The 18,297-nt window shown below is 25.8% G+C and overlaps 1 protein-coding gene across 1 annotated transcript; it reads right to left on the bottom strand.

Moving 5' to 3' along the window:
• Window positions 1–11: 11 nt before the first annotated feature.
• On the bottom strand, window positions 12–15,553 carry LOC135926129 (THO complex subunit 3-like). The gene is made up of 6 exons (XM_065461827.1): window positions 15,232–15,553; window positions 15,033–15,189; window positions 14,786–14,990; window positions 14,587–14,748; window positions 370–470; window positions 12–326 (listed from the first exon to the last, which is right to left on the bottom strand). The coding sequence occupies exons 1-6, from the start codon at window positions 15,406–15,408 to the stop codon at window positions 154–156; spliced, it is 975 nt and encodes a 324-aa protein (XP_065317899.1). The 5' UTR covers window positions 15,409–15,553; the 3' UTR covers window positions 12–153.
• Between the last annotated feature and the right edge of the window lie 2,744 nt (window positions 15,554–18,297).

Here is an 18,297-nt window from a genome sequence, read left to right on the forward strand (position 1 = left end):
AAGCATTACGTAATAATACAAGCATTATACGTAATAATAAAGGCATATTTACATTTTTTTAAAAATATTTTTTCCTTAAAAACATCTTCAATTTTTTACTATATAATTTACATAATATGTTTTCCCTCAATTATCGAACAAAAAAATACATAGTTAATTAGGTAATGTATCAACAATTTCATTTGGCACCCCATATAATTTTACAGTACCAGCATCTTTATCTGATTTATCCTTGTCATCACATGCATATGCCAATATATATTTTGAAGGGTGCCATGCTATAGTAAAGGTAGAGGCTCGGCATTTTACTTCCCCAAGTTTTTCACCTTAATAATATTATAAAAATATTAAAATTATGATTAAATATACCTGTGGGAACATTGGCCAAATCAATAATAAGATCTTCCGAAGCGCTAGCTAAAATTTTTCCATCATAACTAAAACTAACACTTCTAATTGGCCATTCTAACCTAAAAAAATAGGAAAAATAAGATACGGTACTGAGATTCAGTAATATAAGATCTACTCATAGATCACTAAATTTGTAATTATAAACAAAAAATATAATCCGATGTACTTCAGGGGAACAGTCCATATTGTATTTATTAAACATAAGAATACGACGAAACATTACTTTAACAGGGCTTCGATTTTTAACAACTACCGATTCTTTTCTTAAACTAGGATTCAAAATTCTGAAAAGGTGATATGAAGTGAAGATGAATTTTGATTTAATTAAAAAATAATTAAAAAATTTTAAACACAAATATTAATTTAAAATTTTTTAATAACATAAAAATATAGCAAAATAAAGACTATAAAAATATATAACTGTCTATTGTAATATTCAGTTACAAAAAAATTTATTGTTCAAATTGTGATAATATTCAAACAAAAATAATGTTTTATTAAAATAAGGGATGTACCGATATTTTTTTACCAGATCGGGCCGATATTTAATCCATTTTAAAATATCGGTTATCGGCCATTAGTATAAAATTTTCAGATCCGATATAAAATGGCGTTTTTAACAAAAATAAAATGTTATAACTTTTAAAAAAAAGTTATATCTAAAATCGAAATACATTTTTATGTTTATTTTTTTAATAATAATAATAATTAATAAACATCCTCCCATATTGTTATTTTTTTGCGCTAATATATTTATAAAAGTGTGCGATAATCTCTTCAGAATCTACAATGAAGCTGGTGATATTGACAGTAACAATCGCCGCAGGCTGACCTCTGATAAATTGGAAATTTTGGCATTTCTAAAAAGAAATCTTCGATATATTAATGTTAAATATTATTTTAAATATTTATTTCAAATTTCATAATATATTTGTTTATTACTTATTATGTATATAGATTAATGTTATTAGATTACTTATTATGTAAAAGTGATTTAACAATAAAAATATTTTATATACTTTTAGAATTGCAATAGAAATGATACTGAACATTATAATAGACATAAGTTATGGTATAATTAAATTATAGATGTAATACTAATAAAAAGTATATTACAAATTAAAACCATTGGTATCTTTACAGAATACAAAATTAGATCTGATATCGGATCGGTCTCCAAAAAGTGGTATCGGTACACCATTAATTAAAATTATTACTCTATTATTTAAGTCTTAGACTATGCAAATAAGATGAAAACGAGTGATAATTGGAGATATTTCATACTTTAAAAGTTTAACAATTAGAGTTATTGACTTTTTATATTTCGCTTATAAATTTATTAATTTTTTTAATCTTTTTCTATATTATTTTACTTTTTCCTCTTATGTTAATTTATAATTAATAGAGTTTAATAAAGGAATTAGAATTTATATTATGGTTTAATCTTCTTTCTATTTTATTCTAGGCTCTAATACCCCAACACAGTAGTGCTGGAGTGTGAATGTGTTTTGGGCAACTTAACATTCAGTCTAATTCCAGGCAATGGTTACATGGGAACAAGAATTGTTGTCAAACTGCATTCTAAGGCAAAAATTCGAAAAAATAAAGAAGTAAGAAAAATAGTTTGTAATAAAAACATTTCAAGAATTAAATTAAAATTTAAAATATTGGAAAAACAAAAAGAAAATTTATCGTTTAAAATTAAATTTGGATACGAAAGAGATTTAGAAGTATTTTTAAAAAGTAGGTTGAAAAAAATAATATTTTACGGTAGTTCATTTAAATTTCGAACTAATTTTTGTAAATATTGATAAGATTATGATACAAAATTGTGTAGGAATATAATGATCTAAAATGAAAAACTAAGAATTATAAAGGTAGCATTCATAGTAGATAAGATATAAAGAAGTTTGTGTTATATTTAAGGTGATAATTTATGAATTTTATATTTAGAAGTTACTGGTAAACTAGAAACCAATTGAATTTAACTGAATATAATTAATAAGATGTTTTAGATTTTATATTATAAGTTATTAAATAATTGATCACTATAGATAACTATGTCAAAGAAAAGGGAACATAAATTGCGATTAAATAAATTTATTTGTAAAAATATTTTATAATTGAAAATATGTTAAGATTAAAATTAAACAAATAGTTTGCTTAAAATATATGATAACTTAAAAAATTCGGTGAATAAGATTAGAGAGTATGACGAATGTTGTAATTAAATCCTTATTGAAGATTTACGTTTAAATTTTATTTTAAGGGCTGCGAGAGATAAAACAGCTTCAAGGATCTGATATGTGAATAAGATACGCATAAGTTGATATATTTAGTAATAGGTTGTTGATTAACCAAAAATCTTCAATGGCTTTCATCATTAGAATATTTATGCCGCAGAGCTCAATTAGAGATCGAATTTTTATTTTAAATCATTAATAAGATTTGAGGTCAATAAGCAACGTTATTCTAATAATAGTAAAAATAAAAACAAGAGGAAATTAAGGAAATACTAAAGAAGAAATGATGAAGTCTATTTTTAATTGTTTTAATGGGGTTTTGGATATAAGAAAATATCGTTCAGAATGAAGAAATTATTTTTTGTTGGATAATGATAATATGGATAAGAAATACTCGGAAAAGAAAAATTTTTTTTTTTTTGATATTTATAGAATAAGACTATGAGTGTAAAATGGAAAAAAAAGTAGGAGAATTTAAGAAGTTTTAAAAGAGAAGAATTGAGTGTAAAATAGTGATATATAATTGTGAAATAAAAAGTGCGTTAGAAATATAATTGATAAATTATTTTAATTGATGGTAAACATAATCGATTTGTTGATGAACAAGTGATAATTATGGAATCATAATTTTAAGTGTTAATGATCGACATAATTGATTTGTTTTTTAAAAAGTCTGAGAAAGTTATGAGAATCATAAATTGGTATGCTGAAAATTAATGATAAACATAATTGATTTGTTTTTTAACAAGTCTGTAGTTATAAGAATCATAATTGTTGGGTGTTGAGAATTGAGGATAAACGTGAATGAGTTGTTTTTAACAATGGGTGCGAGACGTATGAGAATATAAAAGTTAATTGGTTTTCAAAGAGAGTGAACGAAAAAGAAGAATAAAAAAAGATATTTATTCCAGTTTTCGAATAATGGGCGTGAACCGCATAATGGACAAGAAAAGAAATAGATATTTTATTTTTCTTTAAAGAACAGGCATGTACAAAGATTTATTAAGTAATACGAAATAAATGCGTAATACCACAAGAAGACAAAATTTTGTGGGTAAAAATTTAGAACTAATATTTTTTTTAGATTCTAGATATTCATGAGAATTTTAGATTTAAATTCAGCATTAGAAATGGTTGACAAAGGATGTGGATTGATAGATAAAGGACAACTACCTGCATGTGGCTCAATGAAGAGATGGGTGTGGGCTTCATTGAGGGTAAAGGGCTGATAGAATTTGATATAATTATATAGATTATTTAGAATATTTTTTATTATGTGTTATAATTTTAAGATTTAATTTAGAGAAAAAGTGAGTAAATATTTAAGGAATTAAGAGAGAAGTTAGGCAATTTAATAGATTATGTAAGGAAGAAAGATTAGAGGCGAACCTTATACATTAAGACGAAATGGACTTATTATATATTTTATTGGTATATTGGACAGTGTATTATAAATTTGAGAATAAATGTAAGAAAAAGTGATAAAGGGTTAAATAGATTATTTTAGGTAGAAGTAGATTAGATGCGATTACCTGAGACAAAGATCAAGTGAGAATAAAGAGACCTTAAGACAAAGTCGATATATCGGCAGATGCAAACTGTCGTAGAAGACCCGAAAGTCTAAAAGATCTCTATACGGTTACAGGAATTAGATGAAATGAACTAATCAACAAGAAAACGTTGGAAACAAGAGACTAGATAGAACAAATGTTAGAGACGTTCGTCCTGCAATCGTTAATCGCTTACCAATATCGCCAATTGTTTACTGAAACTTTAGTCTAAGATACGGAAGTTGACGATCATCGGGACAAGAATTCGTGGAAACAATCTTATCGCAGATAAATTATCGTCAATCGTTTACCAGATAATGTGCTAATCATTAGTTATCAGAAACCGTTAGAAACAAGTAAAGATTAGGATAATTTATCAAAAGAATTTAAGGCGGACTATAATTGAAAAAGAGAATAGAATTCATAGATAAAGTTTACAAGTAATCGTAATACATTACCTGTTATAGTCAATTACCGCGATATAGAGTTATTAAGAGAAGGTTAGAAACAAGCAAAGGCTAGAATAATTTATCAAGAGGATTTAAAATGGGCTTTAGTAGAAACAAAGATTGTAAAGAAAGACTAGTATCAATAATTGGTAACTAGCCATAGTGAATCGTTGAAAGCATGCGTTAATTGAGTTCATCAGTCGCCTACAGAGATAAAGAGCTAATCGTTTACCAGGGGTTGACAAGCAACAGAATATATTATTCAAGATTTCAAGAACGGTCGTTAGAAACTGAAAATATAGACAAGGGACAGTCGTAGATAGAAATTAGAAGACATTAAAGATTAATAATAGATTTAGAAGAAAAAAAGATCAGTAAAGTCGAAATCCAAAGAACATTAGCATAATGGTGGGTCTAACTTAAGTGGAAGGGTTACAAAAATATTTATTATTCAAATTGTGATAATATTCAAACAAAAATAATGTTTTATTAAAATGATTACTTAATTATTTAAGTCTCAGACTATGCAAATAAGATGAAAACACGTGATAATTGTAGATATTTCATACTTTAAAAGTTTAACAATTAGAGTTATTGACTTTTTATATTTCGCTTATAAATTTATTAATTTTTTTAATCTGTTTCTATATTATTTTACTTTTTCCTCTTATGTTAATTTATAATTAATAGAGTTTAATAAAGGAATTAGAATTTATATTATGGTTTAATTTTCTATCTCTTTTATTCTAGGCTCTAATACTAAACTTATCACACTGTCTACTTGCAAAAGATTGACAGAACTTTAATAAAGGAAAAATTATTATAGTTATTTAAGAACCGTAATGCAGATCCAAACTTTTTAGACATAGGCAAACTTGGATAGTATATTCATCTAGTGATCAACGTTGACAGGCGCGTACGCAGGAATTTGGTTTGGGGGGGGGATAATAAAATTTTTTAAGAAATATTATTGTTAATTAAAAATACTAAGCATAAATTTATTGGGACTAATAACTTTTCTAATACACAATTTTAAACTAATGTGAATTAAAAAAATTATATATATAAACCGGCATTGAAAAACTATAAAATAAATGTGAATTATAAAATATAAAGTGAATATAACCCACGATATGAATCACTTAAATGACTAAAAATTGAAATTTGAATTTTTAAAGCTTTTAAAATATATAAGGTATAAAAAATTTAAATAATACACAAAATGTTTCTTAGGAATAATTGTATTTTGTATGTTTTGAGCTAATTTTTCAATTATCTATCCTTGCTTGGCGTTAAATGCCTATGAATATTCAAAAGATCCAAATCATTCAATCTTTCAGATATTGTATTTCATAAGTATGTTTTTCACAGACTTGCAGGCCTGGCCTCCGAGCCGGATCGTTTTTTAATTTTTCTAAATATACCCGGGCCGGGCCCGTAATTTTTTTAAAAAAAAACACCCTGGCGGCTTGAAAATTTTTTTAGAAAAAATATCCGGGCCGAGCTGTATATTTTATAACCAAATATTTGAAATCGCCATTATTTGCTATAAAAATAAAAAATACATATAGTTTAAAAAATTAGGGCCTGGCCTGAAAAAAAGCCGGGCCGGGCCTAAATTTTTTTAAAAAAAAACCCGGATCGGAAAAAATTTAAAAAAAAAATCTGGACCGTGTTTTGCAAATGGTCTGCAAGGCTCTGTTATTCTTCTTAAAAAAGAGAATATTCTTTCATTAGTTTACTAAAGAGCTGCTAATATATATAACCATTTTAATATTAGGAGTATAATCTAAAATGTGTTTGAAATAATGCAAAGCATCCATAGCATTTTTTGGGACTGTTTCAACCATAGTTAATCTTTTAATCCTAGTTATTCACCTAATAAGGCATCATAAGATATTTTAACATCTTCATGATAAAAATCTAACAAATATTTATATTTTTTTCTATCACCATATGAAAAAGGTTGGTAAAGGGGACATTTGTTTTATAATACTCTTCTACTGATCCTATATTAATGTTTTGACGATGAGCTTGCTTGCTGCAAGTCGAGGGGGGCAAATATTAAACACGTATAGCTCTGCTTTTGACTCAACAATAACATATAAAATATGAAATTCTTCATCAACATTAGCTCTAATTTCCTTGAGTTCTAATAAAATGCTCTCTACTATTCTCATCTTCTTAATCAAGTCAATGTTATGTTTTTGAAAAGTATTACATAAAATAGTTGTATAATTAAATAATACATTCTAATGAGAAAAAAAATTTGGAATAAGTATTGAATCCAATAATTTTCTTGTTTCTGAGGAAATATTTCTTTCAAGCCCTTGTGATATTTCAGTAATAACATTAATAATCGGCTCTTCTAACTCCATAAAATATATTATCTTGATGGCGGAGACTCGATCTAGTTGGGCAAGCTTGCAATTTATTTCTCCATGTTGGACAAGGAGTTTCAGAGATAATTATTATTTGACTAGAAATTTAGATAAATATTACGCCACTAAAATTGGAAAATAATAGGTAAATTACGTCAAGGAAAACTTGAAATCGAAATTAATTGATAAAATAACTTAGTAGATGAATGTGATAAATAAATGTAATTATATATATATATGAGATAGGAATAAATAACAAATATAAATTAATATTAACAATAATATTTTTGAAAAATATAATCCGGCATCTGCATTTTTTGGCTTTGAGGGGGGGGAGGGATTTGTCCCCCTGATCCCCCCCCCCAGCTGCGTACGCCAATGAACGTTGATCCGTTATAACATAATATCTTTTCTGTAAACATTCTTTCCGAGCTAGTTGATAAAGCTGGAGTTGTGAGATAATCTGGCAATTTTCGATAATATTGGTATATTTCTTTTTATGTAATTTTCACCAGTGTAGTAAATTTGTATCCTTAGAAATGTTGCCTTCGTCAATATGCCTGCTTATTTCTAAGTTATTTTCTCAAAAAAAAATCACTCTTGGATTTATTTTGCGTTTCATTTTAATGTTCATCTAAATTATAATCATTATTTATTTTATATATTATATTCTTCTGTTAGATTTAAATAATGAGGGTGAAAGTATCTTAAGTGTCTTGATGTTGATATTTTAAATAGCGGATCAATCATTGTCAATATATATAATGATAAAATTTATCTAGTTTAGCTAAAGCAGCTAAAGAGACCCGTTGTGCAACAGCACTAGGTATTATTATAACTGAACATGAAAAACGCTCCTTTTTAAAGTTTAAAAAGACTTTTCATTAGTGGTACTAATTAGTAAAGTAGCTAAAATAATAATGTTTTGATTTTAAGCAAGGAATCTAAAGTGCAATTACACAAAAGGGCCTGCAGAGCATTTTTTTAGTTACAAAGAATACTCTATTCCGTCAAGATTTTTATACCAAAATCCGACATCACAAAGTAACTTATCATCAACGTAAAACTATGAGATTTTCTTAATATCCTCTCGTGTTTCAAGTGTAATCAACAGTTTAATCAACCGGTAAAAGAAAATAAAAGCTTTTAAAATAAAATGATGACTAATAAATCTTTCCTTTGGAATAAAAATGTATCAATAAAGGGGAATAAAAATGTTTATTTAATAAATAACAATCGTAGATGCATAAATATTTGAGCGATTGAGAAACTATTCTAAGTTTAAAAATTTCAATCCCAAACATATTAGCTATCACCTTTACTTTCTCATACATTTCATAAAATTTTTCATTCACATTCTCTGATATTTGTTAATATTTCAAGAATATCCATTGCCCTATTCATAACCTCTCTTAAATCGAAATATTTTTTGTAGCATTTTGCTAAAATCATATGTACAATTAAATAAAAAATAATCATATTGAATTGATTTAAGAATTGTGGCTTAATAGCCTGCAAAAGATTCTCAGCATCTGCTGAATCTTTTTACTTGCTTGATAAATAAAATTTCAATGCTGCAAATACAACATCATAAAAAAAAATTTTCGATCTCCAACATTTTATATATTTTTCCAAAGGATCTTTTTACCCTAACCCTTTTTACAGGTCTTATATTCTCATTATTATCTGATATTGTTTAGCATTTCTGGGTATAGTGGAAGTTGTAAGAAATGATAGCGAATCATATCATTTCCATGGAGTGCTAGAAACACAGTACAAAGCTGTTTTATAAAACTAAAAGTAATGAATTTTCAAGTGCAAATTTTATTAGCCAACAAAATATACATCTATAAAAATACCATAAAAAACAAAAAGTTAATATAATTATAAAATCTCGCCCCTTTTATACTTTTTTGGGGCAAGAAATCACGAGTTCCACACGTGATATATAAAATCAGGCGACTATTTATAAATATGACAAATATTAAACAAAATATTTTTAAAAATAAATATATTTTACGCGAATACATGAGTAAGCAATATATATTTAAATAATAATATCTTGTAATGCTGCTAATTTGTTAGAGATATAATTTTATAAAAAAATTACTATATGTAATTTTATCGTCTGCTTTATCTGTAATTCAATATATATTTATAATAATAAAGAATACTCTCAATTTCTCTAACTTTAGTGTGCATTTTTTATAACTTAAAATAGAAGAAATAATTTTAATGGAACAGTTACCGCTATATAACTATGCTCTAGCAGCCTCTGCTGATTTACAAGATTTCAAATAAATGAAATATATTTCAATCGCCATGATAAGGAATGGTTTCAAAATTCATTTAAGGAATTATTAAATGATGACACAATTCTATAAAGATATGAGGATGAATACAATCTTTAATTATATTCTATACGATTGCATCATTTATGCAACTATACAATATGCAATCAAGAAAGACTGGCTATTCCTCTAAGGTATATTTGCATGTTTGCTCATACAAATATAAATTAGACTCATATGCACAATCGTTATTTAGAAAATTAAATGAGTGGAATGATCAAAATTTTATTTTCTTACTTTTTTGGATATTTAGCCGTTACTCCGGCTATTAAGTAATAAACAGACCTAGGACACAGCCTAAGAATTAAATACATAAATTTTTATAAAGGTGGGAAAGGAAATAGTGTAAGATTACTATATTAACAATGTTAAAATTAAGAGTGTCCAAATAAATTATAAAAAAATGTAATATATTAAATTATAAATTAAATTTATTTTTAAAAAATTAAAATATGAGAGCCCCCGATACCGCTGCCAATTTATTAGATAGCGGCTATTCGGTTCGCCGATAAAAAAATTAAAAAAATGCCGTCGCCGATTGAGAGCTTGACGCACAGGTTATAAGTATTACCTATTTCATATTTATTCATTCTGAAAATGCCGAAGTTCGTTTTTTGAATTTTTTTAAAGCGTGGGGGTTTTTAAAAGCTGTCAAATTATTTTTGCCTTGAGCAGCTAAAAATCTCTACGTGGCTATGTCAATTATATTAATATTTTATTTGTTAGATATATTGCTAGTTAACAGTTATGAATAAAAAAAATAAGATATATAATCTAACTAAGGGGTTATAATCAGAATTGTTAAACACTACTTTTAAAAGTAGCGCGCTACCGCTATCTGTCAAAAAAGTAGCGTGCTACTGCAATCGCTATTTGTCAAAAAAGTAGCTAGCTACCGCTATCCATCAAAGCGCGCTATTAGCTACTATTTTTTAATAGTAGTTTTGGCTACTTTTATAAAAAAACTTAGAAATAAATTTATTTTAATTTTTGCTAATAATGTAATTGCATAGATACATAAAATCATCATTTATAAATATTTAAATATAGTTAGTTTTGATTATAAAAAAATTTATGTAAAAAGACTATAATTAATGTAATAAAAATAACTATTTATGGTAATATTCATTTTTTTTTTTTGCATTTTAATAATAAAATCATTTCTATACTATCATCCCCATGTCTAGAGCTACGATCAGAAAGTATAAGTTTTGCCTTACTAAATAATCTCTCAACACTAGCACTTGAGGGCAAGGCAGTAATTAATTTTATATATAAATTTTTTATTAAACTTTTTATGAACCTATTATTTGATAATGGTTATATTTAAATTTTATTTATATATTTAATAAATACATATGTTGTAAATAATTGCATCAATATTTAATATAAACAGTTAGAAAACCAATAATAACTTTTATTTTAAAGGATAATTTTTCCATAAAATATATATAAATTATTATATAGTTATATAATAATGTAATAGAAATAATATAATATCTTTTAAATGTAGGAATAAGAATAGAGTTTTCATTTTCTTTGTTGGCATTATCTTGATCTAGCTATTATTCAATAATAAATATCAAATAATAGTAATATAATGTACAGAAATTATAGTATCATCAAAAGAATCAATAGATATATTTTGCTAAATATTTATATCATTAAGTGGGTTAGCAATTTCATTAAGATATGATGCAGCCTATCAAAATATATTAATTTCATATATAAATATAAAATAATACTGTTCCCAAATGTCAATTTTCAGATTCCTAAAATAAAAAACTATTTTATATTTTTGTCTTGATATTTTACATTTGTTTGTATCAATTTAAAACTTGACTCAGAATATTTGGTAATATCATCAATATTTTCTTTTAAACATATATATATAGTGTTCAACATATAGTACATCCTTATTTTCTAGCACCTTTTAAATAAATTATAACATTTTTTTTTCTCTTAAGTTTTCACCTTTTTCTGGTGGTAAGTCCTTTCAATATTCTCTCTACTTTATTATTCATGCTATCTATCTCTTTTTATCTCTGATATCTCCCAGTGGAGTTCCTTATCTATATTTCATTTGGATCTTCTGCCAGAGTATCGCCATCACTGTAACTTGATCTCACACCGAAGTATCAATACCGACAGATATCCCTGGAGTATTCTATTGAGAGATATCCTACTGGAGTATTCTTATCGGTTCCATCTATCATCCTTAAATGGCCCGCAAGGTCAGCTGGTCATCTTTCATTTTTGGTTTGTTGGATTTATCCTAGCACCCAGCTGTTCAAGCCTGTCGGTGACCGGGGTGGATTTCCCAGCTCAGAAATTTATCCTAGCATATGTCCTCACACATCTGTCATCAAAGAAAAACTGAAACTTTTTATGTTCCTTACCAGGATTAAACCTGGGACCTTCTGCTCCATACATCATAAACCGACTAGGCCACCCCAGCAAATAATTTCTTATTTAACAGATATTTGTTGGGTGAGAGAATATAATTTATTAAATTTAGCCTTTACAGCTAAAAATTTATTTATCACTTGATCATAAATTAAGTTATATGTTCTTCCTATTCCCAAATTTTCTATAGAATCTCTAAATTTTAGGTCATTTTTGCACCAGAGGTTCCTATGCACTCTTATGCCTTCCATAAAATTATATTAATATAAATGGCTATAATCGTTTGGGTTAGTAAATTTATAAAAATTAACAGCATTAAAAATTGTACTTACCTATTTTTTATAAAAATTTCACAAATATAAATTTTTATTCGAATTCATTTTTATTAATATCGAAAAATGAAATTGGACACTATTTTATTTTTACGTTATTTTTTTCTTCAAAAATTATTTATTTATATTTTTAAGATTTTGGATGCAGCCTAAAATAAATAAACTTTTTTGTATATTTAAACCTACTTTGGTGGAAACAAAAAAGAAATTTGCCAAAGCTATCAAGATAGCAAGAAAAATATTGGCAATTCCTGCAACTAGTGCTTCTTCTGAACGAGGATTTTGCATTGCTGGAAGGTTTTCAGAACAAAGAGGAACATGTTTGAATCTGGAAAATGTCGATTCATTATTTTTTTTTGCATTATTAATTCCATATAATAAAAATTTTATATTTATATTATATAATTGAATATTTTATGCTTATAGTAATTTCTTAAAAACTTGTAGAAGTGTAATGTTAATTTTTTTTATTAGATGCTTAAAAAATTGAAAGAATGACCATAATAAAATTTTAGACTAATGTGCAGGTGAGCGGGTATATTTTTTTGAAAACTATGGGCAGGCTGGGTGGGTTAAATTTTGTTAAAACATTGGGTGGGCGGGCTTATGGTCCAAAAACCCACCCAATGCAGACCACTATTATATTCTTCTGTCAATAAGGCCTACTTATATACTTGCATCCACAGACGTTTTAAAAACCACAACAAATGTTGAAATCAATGTTTAAATAATGATATTCTTTAAAAATTAAATAATTTAATCATATTTTAAAAAATAATATATATTATTTTAGCACATAAGGACTTCCTTTTTTATCAATAAAAAATTAAATAACAAAAAATAATGGTTATTCCAACCTAATTTTTTCAATATAAATTTATAATGATTTAATAAATATATATATATATATACACCAATTTTTAGAAAATGTGATGCTCAGGTACATAAAAAATTCCTTTACCTTTTCTGGAAATAAAAAAAACTTCAGATTTTTTTTAAAAAAAGTAATTATTTTTAAGAAAGGGATTCAAGATATACCTAATTGATACCAAATATAGGTCTTTATCAATTTGAATAATATTTATTTTAAACAATTTTTCCAGATTAGGAAGGACATAGCTTTAGCCCTCCATATCTTCGGAACTCATTGAGTTAGAGCTTAAAAAAATCAAATAATTATCATGCAAAGTTTAATTCTATTTGAAAAGATGTCTATGAAAATGACCCTTTTTTGATCGGTTTGTCATGGAATGTCCTGATGCCTTAATGATAAAAATTTGGAATTGTTATTAAAATGTAACAATTATTTATAATCATAATTATATATTTGTATATAGATGTGATATCAGCTCAATAAATTTTTTAGCTCACTTTGAAATTTGAATTTTAACAATAGAATACTAAATTAAGCATTATGCATTACTTAAATATAATAAAAATTGTATCTATATTATCTAGATCCATTTTTAGACAATGTATCTGTATCAAAATCCATAAGTATGTTTTTAAAATTCTGCACTACATTCACCCATAAACATTATAAATATTTTAAATGAGATTTTTTGGAGAATAAAAATAACAATATAAACTTAATTATTTGTAAAAGTTAGTTGGTTTTTTTGAAAATATTTAAAAAAATCAATATAAATATAAGATATGTTTTTAGATATATATATATATAGGTATAAAATTTGTGGATTAGGACAGTCCTGTGTGTATATTTTAGAGTTAGTTATGTGTAATATAAATCAATTTCCATTGAATTAAGAAAATAAATTTGTAAAATAAAATATAAAAGAAATAAATAATTTTGGGCATGACTAAAATATGCCCCCTATCAAAGAAGCTTAATTTAAATTATATTATTACAGAATCGTATTTAGCTTCATAAGATGAGTTAGAAAATGTTTTTTTTTATTTAAAAAAAATGGCAACATAGTAAAATTTTTTAAAAATTATTTTTTTACATGACTAAACTATGTGCCCCCTATCAAAGAAGGTTAATATATAAAAAATGAATGCAGAATCTAATATAAATTATTAAAAGGAATCAAAAAAATGTTAATACTAAGTTTATAAATTATTTATAACTTATTGAGATTTTGGAAAAACACTTAATTTCTTCTTTTTTGACTAAATTTTTTTAAAAATTTTACTATGTTGCCATTTTTTTTAAATCAAAAAAACATTTTCTAACTCATCTTATGAAGCTAAATATGATTCTACATTAATATAATTTAAATTAAGCTTCTTTGATAGGGTGGCACGTATTTTAGTCATGCCTATAATTTTTATTTATTTTAATATTAAACTAAAATAATAGGGGAATCATCATTAGCAGTGAAACTATTGTATCTCAATATATATATATATTCAAAAGAAGGTTATATCATTTTTACCATTAATCATAAATATAATTTATAATATTCTATTCATAACTACAAATAGCATATTTTTTTTTACCTGGCTATCACATTTAAGCATATGAGTTCTTGAGAGTGCCATATGCTTATCAAGGCATCTGTGCTTCCAATGGCAAAATATCTTCCAGTAGGGTCAAATTTTATACAAATACAATTTGATGGGTGTGCATATATCACTTGTTGAATTTTAAGATCTGGATAACTAATTAAAATTTACTTTTATTCAACATAATTATTACTTCAAAATTGAAATGTTTCCTTGACCAGTCGTAAGGAAAAATAAGTCATTCTCATTATTCCAGGAAATTTCATTGACTTCAAATTTAAATTGTTCCTCTGCAATAATTGACTGTTTTTTAACATCTATAAATGTTACTAAATCATCTTTGCTACCTACAGCAATTGTATTACCATCTGGTGACCAGCAAACATTAATATTTTCACCTTTAATTAAATTAAATATTTATTATATACGTAAGGTCAGACCTTTTGTTGGAATATTTGCATAGCTTTTTGACGATTTTATATCCCATAATCTAACTGTTTTATCACCACTTGCAGTAACTAACTGGTAAGGATTAATTGGGTGCCAACATAACTGATCGACAGTATCCGCATGACCTTTGAGAGAAAGTTCTTTGATCTTTTACCATAGTTATATATTTTTAAATCTTGAGTAATTTACTAGCTTATCTTTATCTAATGCATAAACACAAGCTGTTTTATCTAATGATCCAGAGGCTAATTTGTCTCCCCGGCAATTCCAAGCTACAGAATGTACTTTTGATAAATGAGCTGTATAATCTTTTGAATTATTTTGGTTTAAAAAATGTTTTCTTAATTCAACTATATGCATAGGCATATAGAATCGTATCAGGTCAATTCAGAAAACTTTATCGCGAATGTCGTTTGCCGCGAAGAATTTTATAGTGTAAGTGAAACCTCCGCGAAACATTTAAGCGAAGACAATATCACCCAATATACCTAGACTCTAGACTGCCAATTTCATTATCAATTAAAATCAGCTGGAGACGCCATTAACACCATGTTGATTACCACGATGATAATTTGTCTTACTACCAAATATATGGTTATATTTATAATAATTGTTTTCCCATAGTTAATTCCAATGAATATATCATTGGTTAATTCTTAATATCATGAGTCCATTATTAATTGTTATTTTATATTTAATTTGCTACTGATACAATTTTATTAATCAAACATTTTATTTTATCGAAAGCATTTATTTTTATTTTCTAAATTATTAATATTTACATTAATTATAATAATATAGTTATAACTTCTAAAATAAGTTTAAGCTCTTTGCTTATAATATGCAGGTAAGCAATATCAGCAATTTTTATTCAAGTTTATTGGCAATCTAATTATTTACTTTATGCAATGATATATCTAAACTGAAGATTCCATATAAGAATATCCAAACAAATCAGACAACTGGCACAATTATTTGGGTTCCATATAAATTACATTTAACTTTATAAAAACTTAAAAAATTAAGAGTTTTATTTACTTATGAAATATGGAACTAAAAAAATGTGTCATCATCAGATTTATTTAATTCTTGGCCCAACCCAAAATTTTCTAAAAAATATTGCAAGAACAATTTTTGCCAAAGGCCTGGCCCAAATATAATAAGTCAGACCCAATTATTGATAATTAATTATATTAGTTATAAATTTAGTATTAGTTAAATAGCTCTTAAAATAGAAATAAATCACTTATTATAATATTTATACTAAATCAGAATATTAACTCTAAATTTTAAAATATCAAAAAATTTCTTGGCTGCCATAAAAATTTTAAGGCCATTCCACGTCAAATCGATCACGATTCGGCCGACCCCTTTTAAAATTGTTAAAAATTTCTGGGATTATTTAGATAGGTAAATAAATGAGAAAGCCATTTATTTTAGCTTGCTAGCACACCTCGTTCCCGAGATATAGAGGCTCAAAGGTGCAAAATAGAGCCACTTTGGAATCTATAAAATATTTAAAATGCTTATATCTCCAATCCAAAACTATTTATGGTAAAAAAGTATTTAATATATCATTGTAGGTAAAAAAAAATCTCTAAAGGGCTGTCAAAAAAAAAATATTGGCACCAATTTGAGTCTTTACCCGGTTTACCTATATTGCTTTACCTGTATTTTTAAGCAAAAAAGGGAGTTTGTTTTCGAATTTTTTTTTTTGCTTTTTATTTAGACACCTTTTATAAATATATATACGATGTCAAAACCTTAGCGACTCTATCGACTCCGGCTCTTTATGAAATTACGGATTGTTGTTAAAATTTTGCTGCTAACTTACCTATAACCGGATATTTCCACTTTTTATACTAAAAATTTTTTTTATATTAAATATACTAATTAAACTGAGGGGCAGTGTGGGCAGATGCTCACTAGACACTTAATAATGTAACAAATTTCCAATAAGAAATATCTTTAATATAATTATTTTAATATTCATTTTAATTAATATATAGAAATATAGATAAAATCATATTATATAATTTAAAATATATTTGAAACAAAATTTAGTTAGTCCAATTTTAATATTTGAATGAATATATTTTAATTTAAGATATGGCTCTCGTAAATTAATAAATTAATCATTTTAGGACTTGAATCTTTTCATCATGTTTTATTATAGAAACAAAATCCCTTTTCCCAGGCATCGATTGACTATATTCATCATTGCTATAAAAAGTTTTGACAACAGCAAAGGTGGCGGCATTTATTGTCTTGCCGTGTTTAGGATTCGGTGTTAAAAAAAAACCCTTTTCTAAACCTTTTGATTTTAACGCTATGATATGAAATATTAAATTCTTTTGCAATTTTTCTTACTGTCCAAATTTAATGGTAAAATGTTAATAATCTATATTTATTTGTCGACAGCATTGATTTTTAAGTTATCTAGAATTTCAACTAATTTTTCTTGATTTGATGAAGATAATGGTATAATTTTAGGCCTTAAAACTTTTTTTACTCTAGATATTTTTTTCGTTGAATATTTCTTTTCACGTAAGTTTTCTTTTAATGGGATTAGTGTTGCGTAGTCGGCTAATTTTAGCCGACTAAAAACGGCTTAGCCGATATTTTAGGTGGAAAAATCGGCTAAGCCTAATTAGGTATAGCCTAAAAATCGGATCGGCTAAACCTAATTAGGCTAAGCCTAAAAATCGGTTAAGCCTAAAAATTGGCTAAGCCTAAAAATTGGCTAAGCCTGAAAATGGGCTAAGCCTAAAAATTGGCTAAAATAAATTAGTCAAAATTCTGCATCGATGCTTAGCATTAATTATTATTTATTTATTTTAGTAAAATAATTTATTTTATTTATATTTAATGTAAATATTTTATTATTATCAACAAATAAACATGATATGATTTAATATTTTTTATTTATATTATTATATTTTGAAATGAAAATAAATTTATTTATTTGATGTTTTTTTAATAAAAAAAATAATATGCTGCTATATTGTAAAAATGTAATATTCTTTATAATATAATTTATTAGTGATTTTCACAATCTTCTTTGTAAATACATCTTTTATTGAGGAATTATATTGTAAATTTTATTAGATAAATAAACAATCTTTTAGGTGAAATCTTTTATCATTTTTTTAAAATTATCTATTTATTATCAAATGAGGTGGATTTTATGAAACTTTTTTGATGTTATTTTAGATGATCTTTTTAAGGATAATATTTTAATGTGACAATTGTCAT

The sequence above is a fragment of the Gordionus sp. m RMFG-2023 genome, chromosome 3 (genome assembly GCF_954871325.1).
Source record: "Gordionus sp. m RMFG-2023 chromosome 3, tfGorSpeb1-WG-v2, whole genome shotgun sequence".
NCBI lineage: Eukaryota > Metazoa > Nematomorpha > Gordioida > Chordodea > Parachordodidae > Gordionus > Gordionus sp. m RMFG-2023.